We start from the raw sequence: 25,541 nt of genomic DNA, 5'->3' as shown, positions 1-25,541 counted from the left end.
GTTTCCAAAAAGTTTTAATAAATTAATCAGTGCTGCTTTGTCACTTTATGACCCACGTGCCCAAAACATGCAATATTTTCTGATAAGCTCACCTGACCTGCGGGTCAACCAACACATCACTGACACACATTCTTACACAGAGAGGCCGCGTGCAGATAATAAGGCAAGAAAACAAATAGGCTGAGTAACTATGAAATTGATCCCTCTATGAATTAGATTTTAAAGGACTTTTAAAATTCACATGAGTAATAAATGCTTCCTGTGTAGCTATATGTCAGACTTTTACTGACATACGAAACATTTTCCTGTCTTGTAATGTTTTGAAATTGTTCTTAAATAAGGGCTCTTGGGGCGGCCTCTAGCTTACCTGCTAGAGTGTGCTCCCCATATGCTGAGGCCTTTGCAGCGGCACGGGTTTGATTCCAGCCTGTGGCCCTTTGCTGCGTGTCATTCTCCCTCTCTCTCTCTCACATTTCCTGTCATTCTACAGCTGTCCTATCAATAGAAGGGAAAAAATCCCCCCACTATAATCTTAAATAAGGGCTATTGTGGACATTAGTAGCCTCTCAGTCTGTCTCACAGCTGATCAGCTGTGCAGCATGCTATATGTTATTGACATTTCCTGAGACTGACGCTGTTGGACCAAGGAGTTCTCATTTCACAGCTTTGCCTCCTCTCTCCTCACATCACTTCTTCGCCTCCTCCGCTCGCATCTCCTGTGGGTGCAACTAAGACGTGAGGAGAAGAGGCCAGTGAAGGAAGCGAGGAGTCAGGTTAGCACATTGAAAAGCACCCACCCCATTCACAAAAAGAAGATGGAAGAAGTAATAGTAATCTTGACCTTTGACCACCAAATTGTAGTTCATACTTGAGTCCAAGTGAACATTTGTGCCAAATTTAGAGAATTCTCTCAACACATTCTTAAGACACTTCAATCATGAAAATGGGATGGATAGACAGACAGACAACTCATATTGCAGGTATGGAGGCATAAATATATCCCACTTAGACCCAAAACTAAAGTCACCCCACCTTTTCTACTCACATGCTGCATTTATTTGCAAGTCGGAAGTCAATAATGCCGTGTCGGTTTTTCCATCTTTTGATCTAAATGCGTTGCAGTGCATCTGCTGGGGACAACATGGATGCCTGCAGTAATCCCATTTTGTTTGTCTAGCCTCTGATCATCAGAAGCACGTTCTAAGGACCTACATGAGCTACCACAGCACCAGATGCCGACCTCCTATAGAAACGTTTTTGGCGATTTTTAGATCTTACAGTTGGCTACATGCAGATTCACTGATGTCGGTAGCTAAAGAGATGGGAGGAGCACGCTAGTAGGCTACTACATGCTCACAAATTCTTCTATCAAATATAAATCAACTAAATGGAAATGGGAAAGTTGTTACAGCACATTTCACAACACAAAAGTAAAAACTGACGAACATGTGGGTCGCCATATTGCTGTGACGACTATTTTAAGATTCGGTCTACATGGATCTTGCCTGAGATGACTGGTTTTTCCATTGCACTTCTCAGAGTCAGAGGTTGTTTTTTCCCCGAGTTTGGAGTACAATGGAACAATATTCTGGCCCTTATTCCCAGGTTGTCAACAGTGAATCAGCCATTTAATAAACTGCAGTTTTTGTTTGGCACTTCTGCATTGGCTTTATTTTTCAGTCTCAGAGGTATATAGCATTATAGTTAAACATAAGAGTTTTGACTAGAAATAATCCTGATCATTTCAGATCATTACTGTTTCACAGACAGTTAGAATGGCACTGATCAGTTCTTGAAAATATGATCAACCAAAAAACATGGACAATAGTTCTATTGATCAAACCCTTCTAGATATCACAGTAAACACAAAGCTTACATCATCAAACCAGTGTACACAAACCCTTTTGCCCCAGACGTAACTTTGTTTGTTCTACCCTGAAAATATGCAAAAGTATGGGTTTTGCCCTCAATGGCCTTGAAAAATCATCTTTGCTCTCTAGGGTTTAGGTAAATGTTAGGCAGAGTGGAGAGACGGTCAACATTGTCCCATTTTATAGCCTGCCTGCACACACATCTTCCCCGCTCACGTGTATCCCTCCCCAATCTCAGCACTAGCGTCACCCCACCCTCCATCCCGCAAGATAACTTACCGTAGCTTATTACTCTCCCCCTGCCAGCCACTAAATCCTTGACATGTTTATTATAAAGCCGGGTTCAGGGATTCCAGGAAGGAAAATAAAACAGCTTTTGATTGTATACCTTCTCCTTCCTCAAAGCACTCACAACTCAATGCCCAATAAATTACTTTGCTGATATGATACGGCAGTATTTGTGTTTGGGTTACTAAATAACCGAGTCAGTTAGGCAGCTGTTACTGCAGAGACATGCTATTGCTAATGGCCCGCAGCCATTAGTCATTACCATAAAATAAAATGAGTAGTCATATAAAAAACTCCAAGCCACATCCTTCAAGTCAGCTTAATGAGCAAGAGCCTCTTCCTGGTGGAGGCACATTTGTTATTTTTATGTTTATTTCCTGAGTTAAATATTGAATGAGTGTTAATAAAAGTCTTTGAGAATGTGCAGTTTTGAAGAAAATGTTCTTTTCTGCTAAAGGTGATGTCATTATTGAAGACCAAACACAGTGCTGGGAAAATCTCATTCGAAAAAAAATTGAACACAAGGGACTGTTCTTTAAATGGTATAGATAATTTGTTTTTTAGGCCCTTCACTTACACATTTTTAAAAACTGGAGCGACATCATTTTTCTTGTGCTGCTTTCAGATGCCTCTTATAAGTATTCAAACCTGTGAACCCGAAGCAGATTGTTGTGTTTTCTTTCAAAAACATGGGGAAAAGGCAACAAGAGACATATTAAGCGACAATTACACATTTGAAATTATGTTACAGAATAATTCTTATATTTTTTAAACACTTTTTCCAGTTTTGTTTAATTTTTCAGTTTTACCTTCTTTTTCAATTTTGTTTGGGGTCATTTTCTAAAAAAATATTTGTCAGGTAATTTTCTCGTATTTTTTTTCAAAATTCTTGCTAATTTTTGGTTCTCTTTTTCTTTCATTGCTCGTTGCCTTCTTCCCATGTTTTTGACAGAGCTCAAGCCAATTTGTTCAGGTTTCAAAGGATCATATGGTTATAGTATGTATTTATTTATTGCACTCAGAACACCCAAACCCACAAGTTGGTTCTAAAGGCATGTTTTCTTTAAAAAAAAAAAAAATCTCCAAAATCGCATCATTTATCATAAACATTAAGTGTGAAATAAGTGTAAAAAATAAAAAAAGAAATAAACAAAGTCACACCAGCCTCTAACAGAAAAATGATCTAAAGATCTAATGCTAATGGCTTCTATACAGTATCCTGTTGTTTATTTACTTTTGGCTAAGTTGTTTATTTGTGCTGATTTCTGATTAGCTCTTGTTCTTGTCTGTATGTTTGTAATGCATATGAAGTGAATAATAGGGTTTTTTGTTTGTTTATTTGTTTCTTTTTTGTTTTTTGGGGGGGGAACCAAATCTGTTAAGTCTGGCACCGAATAAACGTGAAATAATTTTTGCCATTACAAGACACTCTGCCTGGTGAAGCATAGCTGGGAGAATTTTCAAACTACACATCACAATCAATAAAAATGTCCTACTTTGGATCCACACTACTCTGGGGAACAGCCTGGCCAGGGATGTGTCATCCAGACCAACATGACTGTGTGCTGGTATAGAGGAGGAACAACAGGCTATTCAGAGAGAGCGGCGCTGAGGTGGGAAGACGCTCCTGTATCGCCACCTGTTACCTTATCACTCACTAAATGGAAATGAATCCTTTATATGCAGTGCGCTGCATAAGCATACTGGCTGATGCAAAAGCTGTGTAGTTTGTGTCTTTCGTGTTTAACGTCCGGTACAGTGGTGTTACACCATATCTCCTGGTTCCTTCAGTTTGCTTTTAATCATTCTGGGAGGTAAAAAAAGGTTAAGGACTTTTTTTTTTTAAGAGTACAGATGTGAGATAGAGCTGACAAGAAAGTAAATTCAGTTGTCAGTTGAAGGATTTATTACTGTGTGTGTTTGTATACAGGGCCGGAGTTGAGGGGTATTTGCACTATGTATGTGTTTTGGGGAGGGTGGATGACAGAATGAAGAAGCTGAGGAGGAAAAAGAGAAAGATATCAGCATAGAAAGAGTCAGGGAGAGGGGGTGAGTGGGCAAGAATGTGTATTGCTCTTCATAAGGGCTCGAGGCTTCTTCCTCCCCATGCTCCAACCCACACCCCTGACACTACCTCAAGGCCAAGGCACTGTCTGAACCTATTTGCATAAAGTGCTAAAAGGGGAGCTGCTCGAGCAGGGCAGGTGATACCGGCCAACGGACGCAGAGGAAGGAGGAACTAGAGCACACACACAAGCTATTATACAGCCTCTGAGCACACACCCACAACACACACACACACCTGTGACTTCAGCTGAGCATTCAGACCAGTACAGAGGAGGACCTTGGCCTGGGCAGAGGCACAATTAAAACCTCTTACTCCCTGCTGGTATCTCAGAAGTCAGTTGACTTAAAAAAAAAAATGCATTTTTAAGTGCAAAGGGAGTGAGCTGATCCAAGCCCCGAGAGCTAAAGAGAGGATCCTCTGACATCTTCTTCAGTTCACAGGTAAACTCAACCTCTACTCTCCAAATGTTGCCCTGAGCTTTTGTGCTTTTTATGCCAGTTTCTAGCCTATAAATCAAGACTTTGAAAACAGTTTCACGACAGCCAATGTTTTTATTTAAACCGTTTTGTTTAAAGGGAAGACCATAAAAAATTACTGTTTTTAAGTACTGCAGACTGTGAGATTTTCCTAAAACTAGTACCAATAAAACTCAAGACTGTTGGCTTGATCTGTTATAAATTATTTGCTTTCCTAAATTAAACTGAATTCAGATGCAAAAACATGTGATAGTGCACATGGATTAACCCTTGAACATTAACATTAACACTTGGATCAACATCAGGTTCCTTCACTAGCAATCCATCCTCTGACATTTGAATTTGAAAATTGATTTCTTTCAAAAAACATGAGAAAAAAACATAATGTATTGCATAAAATGTCCTGGATACTTAGAAAAAAGTAAGAGGCAACAAGGAAATGAATGGTATGTAATTTTTAATTATTATTATTTTTTGTTTGTTTTCCAGTAATTTTTCTTGTAACTTTTCACTAATTTCCTGCTATTTTGGGGCCGTATTATGTTAAATTACTCGTCGCCCTCAAATTTTTGTAAGAAATCAAGCCTACTGCTCAGGTATCAAAGGGTTAAATCCACCATGAGATGAAAAACTGCCCCCCAGTAGCAGCTGCACCAGTGATATTCTCAGCTGTCTGGGAACTGTTTCCTGCATTGTCTGTTGTGTTTACACATGTGCTATCTGTACGCTCAAGTCTGTTTCTGACTCAGCCAGCCTTTGCGTTCAGTTAAACCGTCTGCACCCCCACCCTCAGTTCAAACGACCGATCGAGTTTCACTTACTTTTCTAACTGAGAACAGGTAGGGCAGCATTGTGGGTGACGGCTGAGCTGATGATACGCACAGCTGAGCCCGACACAAAGGGGCTAACAAAGGAGACTACTATTTTACATTAAGGTTGAAAAGAGCGTCTCAGTCTGAAGTCTCGTGACCAACGAGCTGTGATTTGTGTACTAATGGGTCAGTAGGACAGGTGAGAAAAACATGTGCCGCTGATAGCCATGAGGGACCATAAATGGAAAACCACAGCACAGTACTGTACAGAGGCAATAAAGTGACCTCTCCCATGTTTGAAGTTGGTATTTTGGGTTCAACAGTTAATATTTGACTCTAACATGTGACCCATGAGTTTTTTCCCCAAAGCTCTATGGATTACCTTTTCTCCACTTGGACTCTGGACAGTTAGAAGGGAAAAAAGGACTGCAAGGCTTCGATGTGGTTTTGAAACAGTGTAAAAAGGCAATAAGACTTTCTCCACCCTCAAGCAGTGGTGCCCCTATAAATTTGTCATAGTGGTGGTGAGATGGGGGCCACTGAAAATCTTGTAGTGGCACACAAAATCCAAAAGCCATATCTTAATTTCAGGAATTTGCTGAGGCTGTTGAAGTATATAGGCTAGTTGAAAATTGTCAGTATGGAGAATTAAGGCTGATATATTTGTTTCTTATTTGTCATTTAATGTTACTAATTATCTGATGTGCATAGACTAGCTAATACTGATATTGTGAACATTCTGTTGCATATTTGTTATGCATGTTATGTGAATAATTTTTCTTTAAATAATGCGGGTTATATACAGCTGTAGTTTGAAGGAATACATTGATTGTAAATAACAAAACATTACATTTACTGGGGACAACATTATGTAACCTCCTTCCTGACAAGCTATATAACAACATCGTTGGAAATGGATGCCTCAGGATGTCTAGTTTCAAAAGCTACCACTACCTTCATGCTAGCTTAAATATCAGCATGCCACAGCCTCTTAAAGGGGGGCATGGCTCTCCATTAGGGTTACCATTATCCAAAAGCAAAACTAGCTGGCTAAAGCTAGACTAGCTAAACAGTAAGTACCAGCCTACGTATCTTAGAGATAAAGATGAATTCTAAAAAAAAAACAAATAAATAATAAAAACAACAACAACAAAAGTAACAATAGCTCACTTTAATAAAACCCTGTCAAGTCAGTGAACTGAATCATGCTGAAGTTTTCTAACAGGCGTGAACATTAGCCACCATAAGCTACTGGTCAAACAGACCAAATAAGGCTATACTGATATACAGACTACACAAATTTCACCACTGCAGGGATATAATTTCATTATTTGTTTCAAGTGCAGTCTCACTTGTTTCTGAAATGTGTGGAATATTGTCAGAGGGTCAGATGAGGATGCAAACAGCATGTTTTTTGCATTTGTAAGGAGTTTGTAAGGAATTAAGATAGAGAGAACCTTTTTGTGCATTCCTTCTTACCAATGAGCAGATTAAACGTGTGAACCTTTAGCTAAGATACAAGGTAAATGTGTTACCAAATCAGTAGAAATGGAGGTGAAGTGAGGACACATTAGACAGGTGAGGTTGCATTAAGCTCACAGTCAAGCAGGCTAGACCTGAGCCCTTTAACTTCGAATCTAATCTCCATATTTTAATTGTTACACTGTAAAACAAAGTTAAAACAAAGATGCTGTGGATGTATTTGAATCTTTTTGGTAAAATGATTAAAAATGTTGTTACGTCTGGTGAGTGTTGGAGCCTGGTATTGTGTTCAGGACTATTAGAGGAATCATTAGGAGTCCTACAAAGTGGAGCTTGAGGCATCAGTTAAAACCTCTCTCACCTCATTAGCTTTTGACAATGGGACACTGTGCTGTTGAGTGCTCGGTTGGTTGCTGTTTACTCAGTTCTGGTTTTACGGGTAACGTGGCCTGGGGCTTTGGGAAACCATCTCTCCTTTATAAGACCTTGAGCTTGATCTCTATGACCCGTGAATGATTGAAGCACATTGATTAGCCTTACATGAACCTTTATGGATGTGAAAGAACACTTCGTGCAATTACTAGCTATGTATCTGATAACAGCATAGCTTTAGGGAGCCAAAGGCAACAACTGTTTATTCCTGTGTGTTTGAACATTAATTACTTTATTTAAACAAAATAACCACCTAGTTCTCAATTACAGTAAAAAAAAAAAAACAAAGTAGTTAATTTATTTGCACTTGTTAGAGGAAACAGTTGACATGAATTGTCATATTATGGTAAGTACTTAAGATATTTGATGTAGTACTTGTTCAGTCATTTCTTAAAGCTGCACTGAGCACACTTGAGCAGTCTCATATTAAATGAGAAGCCACTGTGTAAATATTGAATGCTTGGAGTTTTTCAGTTAGCTGTGCTCTCGTTGAATGCAGGTATTTTTCTGAGTGGTTTCTCAGTGTAGCTTAGATTTGTTCCCCGCAGTAAAAACATTACAAAAAATGTCTTTGACAAAATCAAAGACATTTTGACCCCAGATTGCAGGAAATTACATGGATGATACTCATCATTTTTTGGCAGATGACAGCCAAACTCCCTGTTCAGATGTGTTCTCCTCTTCTGTGTAAAACCATTAAAGTTGCAGAAGACTTTTATTTTGGCAAAATTAAAGACATTTGCACTATAAATTTATATAGAAAACAGACAAACTGATTCATAAAAAAATCCCCAGAATGCAGGGAATTACATGTTTTCTGCTTAAAATTTTGTGGTGGGGACCCCTAAACCCTCCCTTCCAACGTGTCCCCCCAATTTGTAACTAAATTGACACCCTCCGTGAGATGGGATTAAGAAAAAAGTGCACCTCTGTGTTATCTGGAAACACTTTTGAGTGCAAAAGGAGGCTCTAGCAAAGAACCACACCTGATAACACAATTTCAATTTGACCAATAGGGGAATTCAGTCTTAATCAGTGATTAGGGGAGGCTTTATACTGATAAGACAGGTGTAATTATACCGTAAAATCTTTCCTCATCCCACTAAAGTATGTTAGAATTCAGTAGAGACGAAGAGCGAGAGAGCTGGTGGAGCAGGAATTTCAAGGGTAGATGGAGCGATTAGACGGAGAACAAGCAGGGACTTTGTGTAGGGGGGGAGCACTGGGGCAGGACCAGCCCTGAGGGTACAGAGAGGAGAACACCTGCGTTCTGACTATCCATCATCCCTATCACAAAAACACACACAGTCTTCTTCACAGTAGGGGCCTTTAACCCATAAAACCAACAGGCAGCTTATTACCAAGTAATATTCTTATCATCCTAAAGGAATTAGACAAGGGGACAAGACTTAGAGGAAAGTTTGGTCCTTGAAAACCCAGAGTTCTGCACTTTACACAATCCAAACCTGGTCTGGGTGACCTCCAGTGACACAAAGCCTAGTCTATTAACTTCTGATACAGAGATTTGAACACACATGGTCAAATAGCCACGTTAACAATGCAGCCTGTGTTTATCCCTGGTTTTATTCCAGGTAAGGCCACATACTGTAACTCGCTCAAAGCAATCTTTCATCAGCTGCGTGATGCAAGAAGAGGCCAAAGACTCCTTGCAGCAGCTGGTGTACAACCTTAAAAATAAGGTGTCTACAGTCGGGCATTTAAGAGTTAAAAAGTTAACAAGAACAGTGGGCATCGATAGCTTAAAATAGCTCGCCAGATAGTACTTGGACTAAACTCTTTCAGTGTAAATTTACCAAAGTTTGCTTGCTTAATCGTTGGTTAGATAACATAGATTCTGAGTTTCCATCTCCACGTTGATATCAATATAAAAGTATGACTGAAATATTTGAATGTTAAAGCTGCTGTCCTCTGGGTCTATCTGCCCTGAGCAATATATCGAGTTCTCTCCCCATTCTTTACACAATGTGCCCTGAGGACCAAAAAGTTTGCACCCTGACTCAATGCTCAGGTCATAAGCAAGCAAAAAACACCCCCTGTCACCATGTTTACAGTGACTTACTTATTAATACTGAGCTGATTTTTTTTTAACATTTGTGACAGAACAGTCAGCAAATGATGAGACACGGCAGTCACTCATTAGACAAACATTGCAAAATTAACATTAACAGGTAAGTGGAGGTCAATAGAGGTTAAAAAGTTACAAAATAACATCTGCCAAAAAGGTTATGTTTTCATTTTTTGGTTTTCTTTTTTGTCCATCAGCCAAAGTAGAGTCAAAGTAGAGTCACAAATTTGGTTACTTTTTTGACAAAATCAAAAAAGACTTGAAACTTGACTTGGACTTTAACACCAATGACTTGTGACTTCACTTGAACTTGAGCTTGAGCTTTTTGACTTGAAAATACTGGAAACCTTCCCTCAAAAAAGTTTCTAAAGATTGTTCAGCTCATTTCCCTTCATTGGCTAAATCAACCAAAATTAACGTGGCTCATCACAAGCAAGTCAACACACAATTGTCACTTTTCTTCTGCTCTCAAGTTGCAGGAAAGAACTATGAAGCACTAATGTTATGTTACTGAGTGCCTGTTTAAAAAAACATACAAAAACTATGTAGTGGTGTTCAAAAAACGAATATGAAAACATGAAACCAAAAGATTGAAAATTACAGATACTGATGCAACAAATTACAACTTAAAAAAAACAACAAATAACAGGATTTTTTTTGTGAACGTAATATATGATCACCGTTAAAATGGCATTATATTTGGTTAGGATTGTATTTTAACTTGTTTAGGACTAGAAACTCAGTTTAGGACTTGGGACTGGACTCAGGACTTGTCAGTCTCACATCAGGACTTATTATCATACTTTTATTTCTCTGTCACTGAAATGAACTTGGCTAAGAGCGCATTATGATTATTATAGGCTACTATTATTACTCTGTTGTTTAAATGGCTTTACAATTGGTGTATAGTGTATTACAACTTATTTAAGACCCCAAACTCAAAGTTTAAGACTTGGGACTTCTCAGGCTTAACTTGGGACTTTGCTCAGGACTTGTAAGTCTTAAATCAGGACTTATTAGAATACTTCTATAATAACAGACATTCTGACATTAACTGCACTATGACTTTTTTAGGACTCGAAGTGCAAAGTGAAGGGACTTGACCTGCGACTTGAGTGCAAAGGCTAGGGATTTGAAAAAGACTTGGTCACTCCTCTGCCTAATTCAAATGTAATATAATGTAATTCAATTCAAATGTAATTCTTAACTGTTTAACACCCAAACCTTAAAGTTTAGGATTTGGGACTTGACTCAGAAATTGAGTGCATAAACTTGGGACTCACTTGTGACTTGCAAAGCAGTGACTTGGTCCCTCCTCTGCCTAATTCAAATGTTGCCACATTATTAAAACCTTTTTTGTGTTCTCTAATAAAAGAGTGTTATCTCTATGATAACATTCTGTACGTGCGGTACATTCCTCTCAGCGCTGCCCACAGGATGTACAGGGGGGACGCTGTCCTGTCTGTTCCTGTCCTGGCATGTCACAGATTTGTTTGTGCCTGTTGCTGTAGTAAACCCACAGTTCCTCTCAAGCCATTTGTCCCATTTTGCATCACAGCCGTGACTGAATTACTCATTGACAGACCAAAATCCTGTCAGCTTTGCAGTATGATGTGTGTTATACGTGAGGGTAAAAAAAAAAAAAGTTCAAAGTTCAACATTCTCCTGGGCTGTATAAAAAATGCACTGATTGACTACAATCCTGTTAGTTTGTTGGGATTATGGTTGTGCACGACTGAGTAAAAATGGTTTGTACTTGCTCACACAGTTCTCATACAAGCAGCAATATGCCCCTTTAACTAACCTGTACTTGTCATCTGTTCTCTTTTCAGATCATTCAGAAGTTAAGAATCGACCAAGAAGTACACAGAAAGGGCAAAGGAGGGAAAGGACAGAGTGGGCTTGTATTTTTAAAGATGGAACAGTCTCCGCAGGTTTGGCACATGCAGGTGGCCCCTCACGACACTGCTGCAGAGTTGAAAAAGAAGGTGTCAGTCACGAGCCAGCCGGAGTGCTCCATCTGCTACAACAACTATGACAATGTCTTCAAAACACCCAAGCTGCTGGAGTGCACTCACACCTTCTGTCTGGAGTGCCTATCCCGCCTCATGGCCATCTCGCTGGCTGACCAGGACGATAACAGCGGCAACAATCGCCTCTCTTGCCCCTTCTGTCGTCACCCCACCACGCTGCCCGAGGAGGGACCCCCTGCTTTGACCACCAGCCGCGAGGTCCTCTGCAAGCTGCCCAGCCACCAGCAGCAGGAGGAGCCAGTGTGGCTGGAGGGGGAGAAGCTGTGCTACAAGAGCTCAGGGCACGACACCGGCTCAGGCGCCCCTGATAGTCCCTCGGCCTTCTGCATCTGCATTGACATTGGGGCCAGCAAGACAGCGGATGCTCCGATTCAAACGCAGACCCGGACTATTGGCCTGCTGGACCGACTGTCAGACTGGAAGAGGCTGGTGCTCTTCATCGTGCTCATGGTGCTGCTTATTGTAGTCGTGCTGTGGCCACTGCAGTGTGTATTCAGCACCGGGAACATGCGCTGTTTGCGAGAATCCGTCTACCCCAACCCCACTACTGTCCCAACAACCACCACTCCTTTTAATCCATTCACCAAGCAGTCGGTCTGAAAGAGTAAACTTACAGACTGACAGGACTTCACTCAAACTGTACATAATGTTTTATACCAACATTTCACGTACATTTATTGTGTATAATTGCACTTTTGCAAGTGCAGAGTGTTGTTGCCACACACAACTGTCAACACCTCAGAATTTTACTTGCAACAGAACCACATATTCTAAGGCTTTGTAAGTCGAAATTTGTGTTATTGTGTCATATGGCGTCAGACTAATTCGAATTTAATTGTATTGGTAAATTACAATCATAAAAAAAAAATGCACATAGCAACTTTAACCCCTTGAAACCTGAGCAGATTGGCTGGATTTCTTTCAAAAACATGGAAAGAAGGCTATAAGCAACAAAACAGGAAACAACCGCAAAATTAAGAGAAATCACCTCCGAAAAAGTGCTTTAAAATTACAAACAGCTTTGTAACATAATTTTAATTCTGATAATAATAAAGTTTTTCTAGCTTTCTTTCTTTTTCTCCTTTCATTTTATTCCTAGCTTTTTAAAAAAATATTTTCTAAATCTATTAATTTCTTGTAATTTGTGGAATAGTTATTACCAAGCTGCTTATTGCCTTTTCCCCATGTTTTTGAAATGAATCGCACCAATTTTGCTCAGAGTTCAAATGTTAAATACTTGTGAAAGATGTCTGAAAGCAGCTCAAGAAAAGTGGTGTCACTTTAGGTTTCAAAGGGTTAACTCTTCAAAAATTAAAGATAACCTTCCCAATAATTAGAACATTATAAAGTACATCACTAAACTATTCACACAAGCTTAGAAAGACACAAAGACTGTCTAAGAGTGGAGGGAAATGAACTGTGACAGGCACTTTCCCTGAAACTGTGTTCAGTGTCACAAAAACATTTACAGAATTTTTGCACTTCTCAACACGTAGTTTAAAATTACATCAGACTTTTGGGTCTAACTGGTTGGATTGGATATGCTGTCATATTTGGAGATATGGCAGAGTGTTGCACAACAGAGAACACGAGTGGGCAGACTTGTGCAAAGCATTAACCAACAAGGTAGTTCTCACTGTTGTATCAGAGACAAACAGTGACGTTTAAAACGATGATGTGAACTTTGCTTTGCAAATATCCGGTTGGCTAAAGAACAACAGCAAAATTTATAAGAAACAAAGGTGTGACAAAAGGAAATGAATGTAAACCCAACGTGCCAACTACGAACTCATTCTTTATATATTGTACATTTAATTTGTGAGTTTTGTTATGTCTTTGTTTACATTACTATAATAAAAACATCATGTTTCTGAGAAATAATGAGACATTTAACCATGGTAGTTTCATTATTTAGATTGATATCACTTCATTGGGATGCTTTTTTCTCTACATCTTAAACCAATTTTACTGCAGCATCAGTTAGCGTTTTAATCTATGTGGACAGCAGTCACAAATTTAAAATAAGTGTTAGTTTCGGGGTCAAACTGCAAAATGGTTAAGCCTTTCACTGACTGTCGTGTGTCATTTCCTCCATCTGACTACAAACACATGACTATAAAAGCAAGGCCTCCTTCGCCTTGACAGGAAATCGCCTTTATTCATTCCTGGATTAGGTGAGTCAGATAAAGGAAAAGTTAGGCTGTGGGGTTTTCCAAGTATCACGCTTGTGACACACGGTTGATAACACATTCATGTTAAAATCTTTCATTCATTTAGGAGTGGCTGTAATAAAAGTGCTACTTCCTGAAGCACCAAGTTAACTGCCAGTAAACATGGTTAATGAAGAAATACAGATAAAAACAAGAAAAAATGCTTAGTCATGGCTTCAGTGCATTTTTTTCCTAAATGATAAAGGGTAAATAAAGAAGACAATAATAAATATTGCACTGAAAGAACAAATAAAAGCTTCTTGTTAGTTGTCCTTATTTTGATGTAGAGCATTTAAAACTAAACATTTTCAAAAAAGATGCCCATTATAGGGTTGTCTGTATTAAGTTTTTTCCTTTTCTTCAATAAAGCAGAATAAACATCCTATTTTCTTGTGGATGGCAGCTACATAAAACTGTTTTATTCAACACTTAGTGTGCCTTGTGTGTTAAAATGCAGAAAATAACAGTTAAACAGCACTAACTCAAACTAATGCTTGTTTTTTTCCCCCGTTTCTTTTTATTGTGAGTTACAAAAACACAATTTGTGTCGGCCACTTCAACCATGAAATAATCTGTCATTACTGTTTAAATAGGTGTTTTTTCCGGAATGCATTTCCTGCCTTGGTTTTCAATATTAATATTAGTTAACCCATGTTCATTAAGCAATATTCTCGGTCATCAAACAGCTCATGTAGTGGAGCTTTTTTCTAACTGAGGTGACAATCAGAGTGGATAAGATGAAGAGCCACAGGAGGTTTTCAGCACAAACACAGCTTTGTAACAACATACTGTCCTATGATCTCTGCTCTACTACAGGGACTGTACCTGGAGGCAAGATACAAGAAGCCTGCATCATGAACTGATATTCTTTCACTTTGTGCAGGGGTGCACCTAAAGGAAAGGCAAACCTGGCAAATGCTTGGGGGCCTACCCAAAGAAGTTTGGGAAAAATGGGCCCCTGATGGCCACTGATATTAGCACATTTTGAAATGACAACCAAACCCCCTTAAAACTTCTCACAAAAGCACTACACAATGCACCGCTGCTACCCCTGAAACCTTCGAATCGACACCGGTATTACAATATTTTTGCATGGCAATATTGTAATATCATATATATATATATATATATATATATATATATATATATATATTGTAATATCATATCAAGAATAATATCAATATATATATAAAGAATAAGTATCAATTTTATATTATATATATATATATACAGTACATATAAATTCCGTTGCACTCAAAATTATTCAATCCCCATTACAAATTAGGTTTATTGGCAAAATTGTACAAACTTTCAGCAGTTTGCAATTTTCAGATCAAACAAAAACAATTTAAATAGCTCGACACAACTAAAAGTATAAGAGGTTTCTTCAAATTCCACACAAAACGCCACTTATAATGACTACTGCAGTCTCAAAATTATTCAACCCCTGAAGAGAATCTCTCACAAGAGCACACATTTGCAAATCAGGTGCTGTCTCAAGCAGACCTGATGCAACTAATCAAGGGCTTCAGTAGTTGCATTAGGTGTGCTTGAGTCAGAACACATCAAATACCTTGACAGGCTCAGGGTTTGTTGATGGTGACATTTGATGGCATGTGAGAAATATGGCAAGTCAAGAGAATTGTCCAAAAAGTCGAAAGAGATTACTGCCTTACACCAACAAGGAAAAGGATACAAAAACAGCAAAGGCACTGAATATTCATAGAGATACTGTTGGAGGCAGAGTTTGCAAATTCAAAGTTAAAGGAACACTGGCTACACTACCCGGACGAGGCAGATCGAGGAAGTTATCAACCGTAGCCAACAGATTCTTGAGGGGGCAGGTGGTCAAAAACCCTCCAGTGATTGCGAAAGACCTGCAGAAAGACTTGGTAACAGCAGGCACTGACGTTTCAGTTTGCACAGTAAGGCACATTGTAAACACTGAAGGTCTCAATTCCCAAAAAAAACTCCAAGACGCACACCACTACTGACCTAAAAGCACAAGAAAAGTCAGCTCCATTATGCTCAAAACCATATAAATAGGTCACAGAAGTTTTAGGATTCTGTTCTGGGGAGTGATAAAACAAAAGTGGAACTTTTTGGGACTATGGATCAGCGATTTGTTCTGGGGGAAGAAGAATGAAGCATACGCTGAAAAGAACACCCTGCCTACAGTGAAGCATGGCGGTGACTTAGTGATGCTCCAGGGCTGCTTTGCTTCCCCTGACACTGAAGATCTTCAGTGTATGGAGAGCAAGATGGATTCAGTCAAGTTTCAGGAAATTCTAGGAGAGGTTGCCCTGCTGTCTGTGAGGAGGTTGAAGCTTTTGCATCATTGGACCTCCCAACAGGGCAGTGATTCCAAACATACCTTAAAGTCCACCAAGGCTTGGTTTCAGAAAAAGTCCTGGAAGATTCCTAGAGTGGCCATCAAAGTGGTTTTGAAGAAGGCAGTTGCAGCATGCAAACCCCAGAATATTTTTGTGAACTGGAGGCACTTGCCCAACAAGAATGGGCTAAGATTCTTCAGGAACGCTGCCAGAAGCTGGTGTGTGGTTATACATCATGTTTGCAGCATAACAGCAAAAGGGTGCTCCTCTAAGTACTAAGTACATTTGCCATAAAGGGGTTGAATAATTTGAAACTGTTACAAATACAAATAAAACTTTTGCCAGCCCACTAAAATAACAAAATCAATTGCTTTTGGCCCAATAGATACAATTTACTGCATGAAGTGAGGTAAACAGACTGAAATCTTTATCTTAATGGGTAAAACAAATGTTGACAACGGGCAATGAATCGAAATATATGTCACAATACTCAGAATATCACAACACAATTACGATTGCAATATTGTAATTTGACTGTACTGTATCATGGGGCCTCTAGTCTTTGCCACCCCTACTGAATTACAGCTGGATGTTCAAATTATGAGATGTATGTGTCCGCATGGTATAATTTATTATTTTTTTAATGAACTATTATGACATTTGATCAAACAAAAGCATTTTTTGACTATATTGACTGAATGGATTTTTTTTGGGGGGGCTGATGGGTTTCTTCGCCCCGGGGTCCCCTAGAGTCTAGGATCACCACTGACCTTAGAGCAAAGTTTCCAGAAACCTTCACCTCTTTCCCCTCAGTAGAAAAACTGCTCCTGACACACAAGCAAACACAACAGGAAAAAAAGCAAATATGTATCTTAACAATGTGCCATCATAGATTTTTATTAAACTATATGATAATAAACCATTTTGATGCCATTTTTGGCAGCTCATTGCATCAGCAGTTGTAGCCTATACAGCAAAAGGCGTCTGGGCAGAGCCAGTGCAAGAAGAGGAAAAAGGGGAAGAACATGGGAGCATTCAGTATACCGCGACTCACTTCAGGCATACTGCAACCAACAGAGGAACAAGGTATCAAAACAAAAAGACATCAACATCGTGTTCAAGTAAATGTATGAGGACAAGCAGAAAGAAAATACCATGTTACTACTGCATACCCCCATGTATGCTGGTTAAATTCAGAGCCAGAACTTACTTATCAATGGTGAGATTACACCAATAGTAATAATAATAATAAAATATTAATAATAATTCAGACACAATACAAAATGCAAGAGTGGATAAAACAATCAATTAGAAATACAATTTGAAATGAAACAACAAGAAAAAAAAACACTGAAAATTCTAGTGCACTACCAAAAATACTTCCACAGCCAACGGACATCCACACACAGCCTGAGGCCAAAGATTCAGCAGTTTCACACTTTCAAGTATTGATGTTTTACCATCATCATAAAAAATAATTTGACCCATAGAGGCAAAGTGAAATACAATAAAAATCTAATTCATCCACAGCATGAGATAGTTTAGAAACACAAAAACAAAACCACAAAAGTCATTTTGTCATTCATTGGACAAAAGATCACAGTTCAAGTGGGAAAAGGACAAAAGGAAGAACCAGAAGAGTCTGCACATATTCATTGTAAAATGCAGCTGAAGTACATCAAGCAGTGCAGCAGATTTCTGGACTGACATCTGCCTTCAGTGACACAGGGCATCAGCGCCACAGATTTTATAAAACTTAACTTTTTATTCACAAAAGGAATCAACCATTAAAATATATTGGCAACACTTCATACCGGGAAAACTCACCGCTCACTAGAAAGACAAAACTTCAACTGAGTCCATAATAAAAGGACTCAATGCTCATTAAAAGACAGAACGCAATTGTCAAACAAAACAACATGGCTGCAGGTTACACTTTACTATATTTCAATATCCTTCACAAGGTCAACAGTATCAAATTACGGTTTATTACAGTGCAGTGACTGAGTACTGTTACTCCAGTCCATTTTGATTACACTTATCTGTATTTTAAATCTTAAAAATCACGAGCTACAGTAGCACAAACTGGCCAATTTATGACTGAAGAAAACTAATACAGCCTGTGAGTGTCCTTGACCTGGTTAGTCGAACATTTCTGCTGGTGGAGAAAGAGGAATGGTCTGCACACAGACGCCACCAACAAGGGCTGCTCCTTCATGGTTTGTTTTGATGCTTTGAAAAAAAAAAAAAAAAAAAGGTAGACGGAGAACACATTATCAGGACATCTTTCTATTTGCAAGAGACATTGTTTTGAAGGACTTCGGGATCATTAAGTCGTACATTTTAAACGAGATAGATCAGATTTCACTTGTATATGAGCAGGATATTTTGGTGCTGATGCTGGAAGGCTAAAAATAGCAAACAATCCGCCAGACAGTGTGGAGGACTCAGTGCTTCGCCGCACCACCGTCTTCGTTATCACATCAATGACGTCAGCTTACTCGCCCCACTATCATCAAGCCTGGATTATGGCCATCTTCTAAATTACTTTTTGGAGACAAATCTATTCTTCAATCTCAGGCAGATGGCCATCTGGCCCACTGTAATCGCCCCCCTTTTCCCTCGTCTCCTTGTGACGATCTCCTCCGACAGATGTTGAACTGCATCAGACCTGCTGATTAACGAGGACAGACAGTCAAACGAAGCTGAGAGGCGGCGGCCAGCCAAGCTCAACTGCGAAACACCCATTCAGGAATCCTCTCCACCTGTTTCCTGTCAAATGTGGGCTTCAAACTACTGTTACAATTTATTGGTAAATCAAACTCAGTGCTGGGGATGCTGCTCAGACAACTGTGCTTCAACATGATCTCTTCCACCATAATGCTCCTTTATAAATATATAGATATACATATTTTAAAAGTCAACATCTCATATGTAACACAACCATGATACCCACAGTATCAACAACAACCATGAAATAATAAAAAGAAGCTAACAAGAATAAGTTTGTGCTCAAAGTCATATCAGCTAGAGGCCGTGATCAGATGATAGACAGGACTGATGTGTCCCACTAACCACAAGAAGTAAGTTAAACCGGCCTCCAGTTCTGTAAAAACAGCTGCTTACATACTATACAACCCTTTCACAAAACTTGGGCAAGCAGCTGCACAAACAAAGACAAGAAAAATAAGTGAAAGCATCCACTTTTACACCACAAATTAATCTGTAAATGATTTGGAAGACAGGGGCTGCTTGCCTCCCCTGTGCCTTAAGGTCCTGTAGCAGGTTACATAACTGTCCTTGCTATCACTCAGCAGCCACATTAATAACCATTAATAACCACAGCTGGAGAGACAGAATGCCGCAAAAACAGTCTTGGGTTCGAGTCCAAATGAAAGCCAGCAAAGACACAAAAAGAGGGGTCGCGAATAGAGTGATTTCTGGCGACAAACAGCTTAGCTTTGACCTCTTCTTGAGTCCCATACAGCTCTGTTTAGTTCAGGCCGGGGCAGACTCCATGTTTAATATCCGTCATCCCAAGGAAAAACTGGTGGTTTCTTACGTCAACTTCCAGGATTTGAAAACTAGTAACAGCAGAGATGTGACAGCAGGTTTGGGGAGGCTAGATTACAGACACATTCTGTGACAAGGCACTTGCGCTGATTAAGAGAAGGAGAGGCTGGGGCATTGGGGGGAGAAAGAGGAGAGAGACGAAGGCCCTGAGCGAGAGAGCTATGCTGTAGAGTCATCCTCTCTATGGAGGATAAGGTTTGACTCCAGACAGAGAGGTCCAGCAGGACAGCAGCAGGAAAGGGGGGTGGTCAGCTGGCCACCTTCAGCTCCAGCAGGGTCCACTGATGTGGGGTGTAGACAGAGCAACACACTCCCTCCTCCCCCAAGGGATATTCAGGCGCTGATGAAGCGACACCTCCACTGAAACTGAAGCAAACACAAACAGACGGGCAGACAAGTGGAGTTAATGGCTGGTGTCGCTTTGAATCACGAACACTGGGACCACTAGGACTAAAAGCAGCATTCACTCGCGTACACTGCACCTGCCACGTTATCTGGAGTGTGTCCAAGTGGGTTCGGATTTTAAATTATTATAGTTCAATGATTCATGAGGCTTTCAAGCAGTTGGAAATTCAAGTTTATTGACTTTATAACAACTTTGAGGAGTAAAACAAAAGGGTACAGTAAAGCCTGACTGATATTAGATTTTAAAGGCAGATAATGGATTCCATTTGTCTGGTACATATATTACATATATATAATTTCTAGTTATTTACAGGCCGACATTAACTGATATGTCTAGGATAGGTTGATATTCTAAATTTATCTGTCATGCTCGACAACAGAAATCTCTGAAAGAGATGCTCCATGCAGAGTAAGTTTGCCATAGAAAATAGCAGTAACATTTCTCACAGCTTTATGCCCACTGTGGCTGAAAATATGAACTATGAAAACAACTTTTTGGAACAAAATCAAACACTGTTTTTTCTATAGATCTATATAATCAGCACAGTTTCAAGGTGGACAAGATTAGTGTCACCAAGTCAGTGTCCGACCAAATGTTTCTTCTCTTCCTGAGATATGGGTTTGAAAAATGGCTACAGACTTGTTTTTGCAGAACATTATGATGAAAGGTTGACCTTTGAACACCGCAAAAATCAGTTCATTGTTGGCCTCAGGTGGACTTTTGTGAATACAAAATGCCATCACTTCATCATTATCTATTTATCCTATTAGACATGTTTGTTCAATTTTGTCATCATTACATTATGAATTTTAGAGTTATGGCCAAAAACATGTTTTGATCACCACACTTTGACCACCAAAAGCCACAAATGTGGCCAGCATGGAGGCATTAAAAAATATATAAACATTGAATTCCAAATCCCCCAAAGAAGTCGCCATCAGAATTTGGAATTGAGAGTTCAAATAAATAAATGAATCAATAAAAAGAGATTTTAACCTGTAAAGACATTTGGAGGAACTGAAAAATCTATATTGCTTAGTGCTATAAATTAAATATTTAAAGAGACAGAGAAGTTCCGATTAAAAATGTGCCAAATAAAAATATGCAAAATTTAACGATAAACGATAAAGACACCATAAACATTCACTGGTGATTTCAAAATTGTCAATATATGTCTTGTGCTGATGACCCCTAAGCACAGCCATTACTCCCTCACTTTAACCCTGCTGGTTTCTCTGTCTGCTTTATTAATCACTATGAGAGAGAAAAGAACGGGCTTGTGAGAATTAAGGTTGATTATAATTCGAACCTAAATAGAATCTTTTGTTGCTTTAAGGGGCGCTCAGGTTTTCTTTTAAGAGAGCAAAGCCGCTCCTGGCCACTGTTTAATTTGAACCATAAAAAAGAGAACATTACGAATGTAAAATGAATCTGACTCACTGGAAAAACTGAACTCTAACATGAGCTTGCGTAAAAGTTTAAACAGCACCTTGAATTCTTATTTTAGAAGAAAAGTAGACACACTGTGTATCCTTGAGGTTTAACAAATGTGGCCCGCACATTTCCTTCTTCATAATTTAAATAGGAATTTAAATCCAGCAATGTTTAGCCATGCTTCCTAGCTTGCAGTCTTCTTCTTCTTTGCCTTTGCTGACCCATTGCAGCATATCTATTTTGTGCTACTACCAGTTGTACATTAGCAGAATAGCGTGGCACCATTGGTTGAACTCTGTATCACCACAACCATGAGCACAAAACAGCTACACAGCTCTACTAGAGGATTAAAATCATATAAATTAAGGATAAATCATAACTATTTCTCCAACAAAAGCTACATCTAAACTCTAAAACCAACAACACTACCACACCGACTGTGATGCAGACATTTAACCATAGTTCTTTAGTAAAAAGATGTCTCGCATGTCTGTTCTCATACCCAGGTCTTCAGATACCAACACTGTGACACACCTCTCACCGTCTCATACTGACACAGGATGCATTTCAGCATCTCTATGTGACCCATAGCTGGAAAACATCCAGGGTTTCCCACAAATTGATGATTACTGATTCGTGGCAGTTTCATCCATCGATCTGATCTTATCATCTGTGAATGGATAGACAGATCTATTATCCAACCCGCAAGTCACAAACAGATGCTGGGGGAGAAAAAGAACTCACAGAGAGCTCCATCTGTGCTGCGTTCATGGACTTGCGAAAACCTCTGAATTTATAGTGAAGACACAGAATGATACAAAGGGACATACAGGCATTGATATATGCCGCTATCAGCGTCGAATATTTCCATGGTCAGGTTTACATGGGATTTAGGTGTAAGCCCAGTGCATCTCATAAAAATACTAAAGGGTGCCTTTGGCGTCAATATCACACACTCAGTGGCTTGAAAATGCTTTAGTATTTGTTGCCCTTGGAATGAGAAATGGGCAGTTTTTCCAGCAACTGTGATGATGCTCTAACAGATTTGCTCACTTTTGCAGGTAAAAAGTGCCAAGTTTATAGAGAAAAGACTCAATGCCACAGCACACTGCCAAAAGCAAACTATGTGGAATGAAACTCATAAGGTACTTACAGAGAGGCAGACAGAGAAATGTGGAGGTCAACAGCGATGGTTTTACCTCCTGGTGTTACTGCTAAAAGACGTCTGAGGAGTTTTAAAGTTTATGTTCTCGTACACACTCGATGAATCGTCGTTTGTCATCCTGCAATAACACACAGGGAAAAAAAATTCAATCAAAACAAATTCTCTGCTTAATGCTGTGCGAGCATGTCAGTTGCCACTTCCTCATCATGGTATGTGTTATACTTACACTGAGGAGGAGCGCGAGGATGTCATGTTGGATTTGGACCTCGAGTTGGTCATCTGGGGATATTTGATGTTGGAATATTCCCTCTCCTTCATCTTATTCCTCTGCAAAGTGACAACATGACAAGAGGCAGATTCAGTGTAAAGAAAAAAAGCTCCCGAAAACTGTCATGTATTCATAAGAGAAGGATTTAACTATTTATAATCTTATTTAATTTGTGTTTTTTTGGTAATATTTATTTATTTTTGACCGTATTTTCCTTAATATGTGGAAGTATGTGTATATGGGTGTATGTGTGCATATATGTAGACATATATGTACATGTGGGTGAATGTACGAACACATGCTTATGTGTATTTATATACATGCAGGAGAGTGTATACATACATATGTATATAAATACATAGACTTTTATCTTATATTACATTATATTTGCATTGCTTTTCTAAATAAAATTTCCAGTTTAAAAAGGAAAAAACAACAACAAAAAGAGAGGTATTGATGTAATGCTGGTTTAAAGTGTATTACTATATTTTTTGTAATAAACAGCAAAAAACTGTCAATGTCATGACTGTATGCAATACTCTAAAATAAGATAATAAATATATAAAGTCTTCATTACTGTGTTAAAAAAGTTTCTTTTAGTAATGCGGACTGCTAGTGTATTAAAGTACCTGCTCCTCCTCCAGTCTCTTCTGAGCCGTGTCGATGTACTGCTGCACAGCCATGTAGATGAACTTATACTGGGCCTCTGTCTGCACCATGCCTGACCTCTGCTGCCGTACCCTCTGGATGGTCTTGGGGATGTCGATGTCACAATCTAGACCTGTCATGCACATGTACACACACATCCACAAATGAGCAGACATGCAGTACAAAGATTTTCATATCATAAAGTCTGTTATATTTGAGTCTCCTACCTTGGCGGTTAATAATGTCAATAAGGATGTCAATGACGATAATGGTGCCCGTTCTGCCGATACCTGCACTGCAGGGACAGCAGAGTGAACAGTCAAACCATGTGAGGGAAACAAGCATCAAAGTGAAAAATGGATGCACTTATAAAAGAGCATATTTGATTTGATCCAGACAGTTGTGAAAGTGTTACATAAGCATCAAGACATGACAATGAAAGACACACGAAAGTCTAAGGTCATGAATTATAGGTTTGCACTTGCCAACAGCAATAAGCAAAATTTGTTGTTGTGTCACATATAAAATGCAGTTAGATCTAAGAGAGAATTCAGCTCCACTCAGTGATCTTTTCCCCGCAATAACAACATTAATTTATCAGGAGCTGACGGATCAGTGAAGTTCATAAGTCAGATGTGCTCTTCCAACCTGTCATCAAGTTTGTAGTACATGCTGGGAGGATTGGTGTGGTGAATGAGTCACACCAAATGGAAAATTCTATTACAACATTTATTTGCTATTAACAATATTTTAGGGTGGTAGTCACCTGCTATAAAATACACATCTCAAAAAATAGAAAATAGAAAACAATTGTGACAGTCAACACAAAATGTCTTAAACATCTAAAGAAAATCAGCATAAGAAGGGAAGGGGTGGTGAATCAGTGCAGTACTAATGACAAACAGAAAAAGTAATGGATATGATAGACTTTAATGTGTACCACAGAGAAAAGAAAGATAAATCTTTTATTTTGGGTTATTATATCAGGAAAGGGAGCAGATCCCCACTACAGAAGAACTAAAACAGACTGTGCTAATTCAAATCCTTTCTGCTGTTTAGTTAACGGTCATGCTGATGTCCTTCGAAGTAAAACAGAACAATGTAAATAAAACATTCGGAGTAACAGTTTGCTGGCAAATGCAAAGGTTTATCTAACAGGTACTAAAAGTAAATACAGCTGCAAGTGGCAACATGGAGGTTTAAGTGAAATCAAGAGCATGTGTGTTTGTACTATTGATTACTATGCCCGTGATAGGGACAGGGACACTGACCATGTATAATTAGCTGTGATGGTGCCAGTTTGGTGAAGACTTAAGAGGAGAAAAGTTTTGACCTTAATTATAGCGCACCCAAGTGGCCGATTGAAACCATATTTCATGAAATCCTAATTTCAAGAATTTCTGTTAAGTTCAGAATTAAGAGTTAAGTTTCAGGAGTCCACAATAATTTTACCATCTCACAGAAAACTAAGTCAACATGGAGAAGAAGAGCAAAAGAGCGAGCAGTGAGCCACAGATGGGTTTAGCCAAACAGAAAAAAACCCCGAGAGAGCTCAAACCAGAAAATCACTAAACTTTTACAAAAGACAGTACGCGTGTGTTTAAACTTGAGAAGAGAAACTGGATTATTATATTTCTCTCTCATATTTACACCCACACCTGTCAAAATAGCACGCTGTTACAGTTTTCACCATATGTTTTAGATGTCTTCAGTATGACTGTAAAACTGCCCTCAACTCTGTGGTTCAGATGAAGAGGCTAACAGCCGTTGCGTGTGCACAAAGAGGATTTTAGTTATTATTGTTCAGCCTAAATAAGAACTGATTCTGGTGGGACTCGAACTCACACCCTTTGAAATCCTTCTCCTGGGTTTAACTAGAAGTCCAATGCACTATCCATTATGCCACAGAGCAACATATCTATTCGTATCTGTGTTGGCACATCATCTCTTCCTCTA

The 25,541-nt window shown here is 39.1% G+C and overlaps 2 protein-coding genes across 4 annotated transcripts in view; one reads left to right on the top strand and one right to left on the bottom strand.

Moving 5' to 3' along the window:
- The first annotated feature begins 4,408 nt into the window (after positions 1–4,408).
- LOC121947471 (RING finger protein 223) lies at positions 4,409–12,602 on the top strand. The gene is made up of 2 exons (XM_042492536.1): positions 4,409–4,667; positions 11,348–12,602. Exon 2 carries the CDS (start codon positions 11,432–11,434, stop codon positions 12,146–12,148), a length of 717 nt encoding a protein of 238 aa, XP_042348470.1. The 5' UTR covers positions 4,409–4,667; positions 11,348–11,431; the 3' UTR covers positions 12,149–12,602.
- Positions 12,603–19,903: 7,301 nt separating this feature from the next.
- Positions 19,904–25,541, bottom strand: part of ptpn11b (protein tyrosine phosphatase non-receptor type 11b) — a 45,669-nt gene continuing 40,031 nt past the window's right edge. For all 3 annotated transcript variants that reach the window (XM_042491696.1, XM_042491697.1, XM_042491698.1), the window contains exons 12-16: positions 23,813–23,880; positions 23,567–23,718; positions 22,896–22,996; positions 22,658–22,787; positions 19,904–20,030 (exon numbers count right to left, since the gene is read on the bottom strand). In XM_042491696.1, the coding sequence (XP_042347630.1) occupies positions 22,700–22,787; positions 22,896–22,996; positions 23,567–23,718; positions 23,813–23,880 (409 nt within the window). In that variant the 3' untranslated portion in view covers positions 19,904–20,030; positions 22,658–22,699. The remainder of the gene's footprint in view (positions 20,031–22,657; positions 22,788–22,895; positions 22,997–23,566; positions 23,719–23,812; positions 23,881–25,541) is intronic.

Source organism: Plectropomus leopardus, chromosome 8, assembly GCF_008729295.1.
Source record: "Plectropomus leopardus isolate mb chromosome 8, YSFRI_Pleo_2.0, whole genome shotgun sequence".
Taxonomy (NCBI): Eukaryota; Metazoa; Chordata; class Actinopteri; order Perciformes; family Serranidae; genus Plectropomus; species Plectropomus leopardus.
Note: the sequence above shows the minus strand (reverse complement) of the source record. Positions and strands in the feature narration are given on the sequence as shown.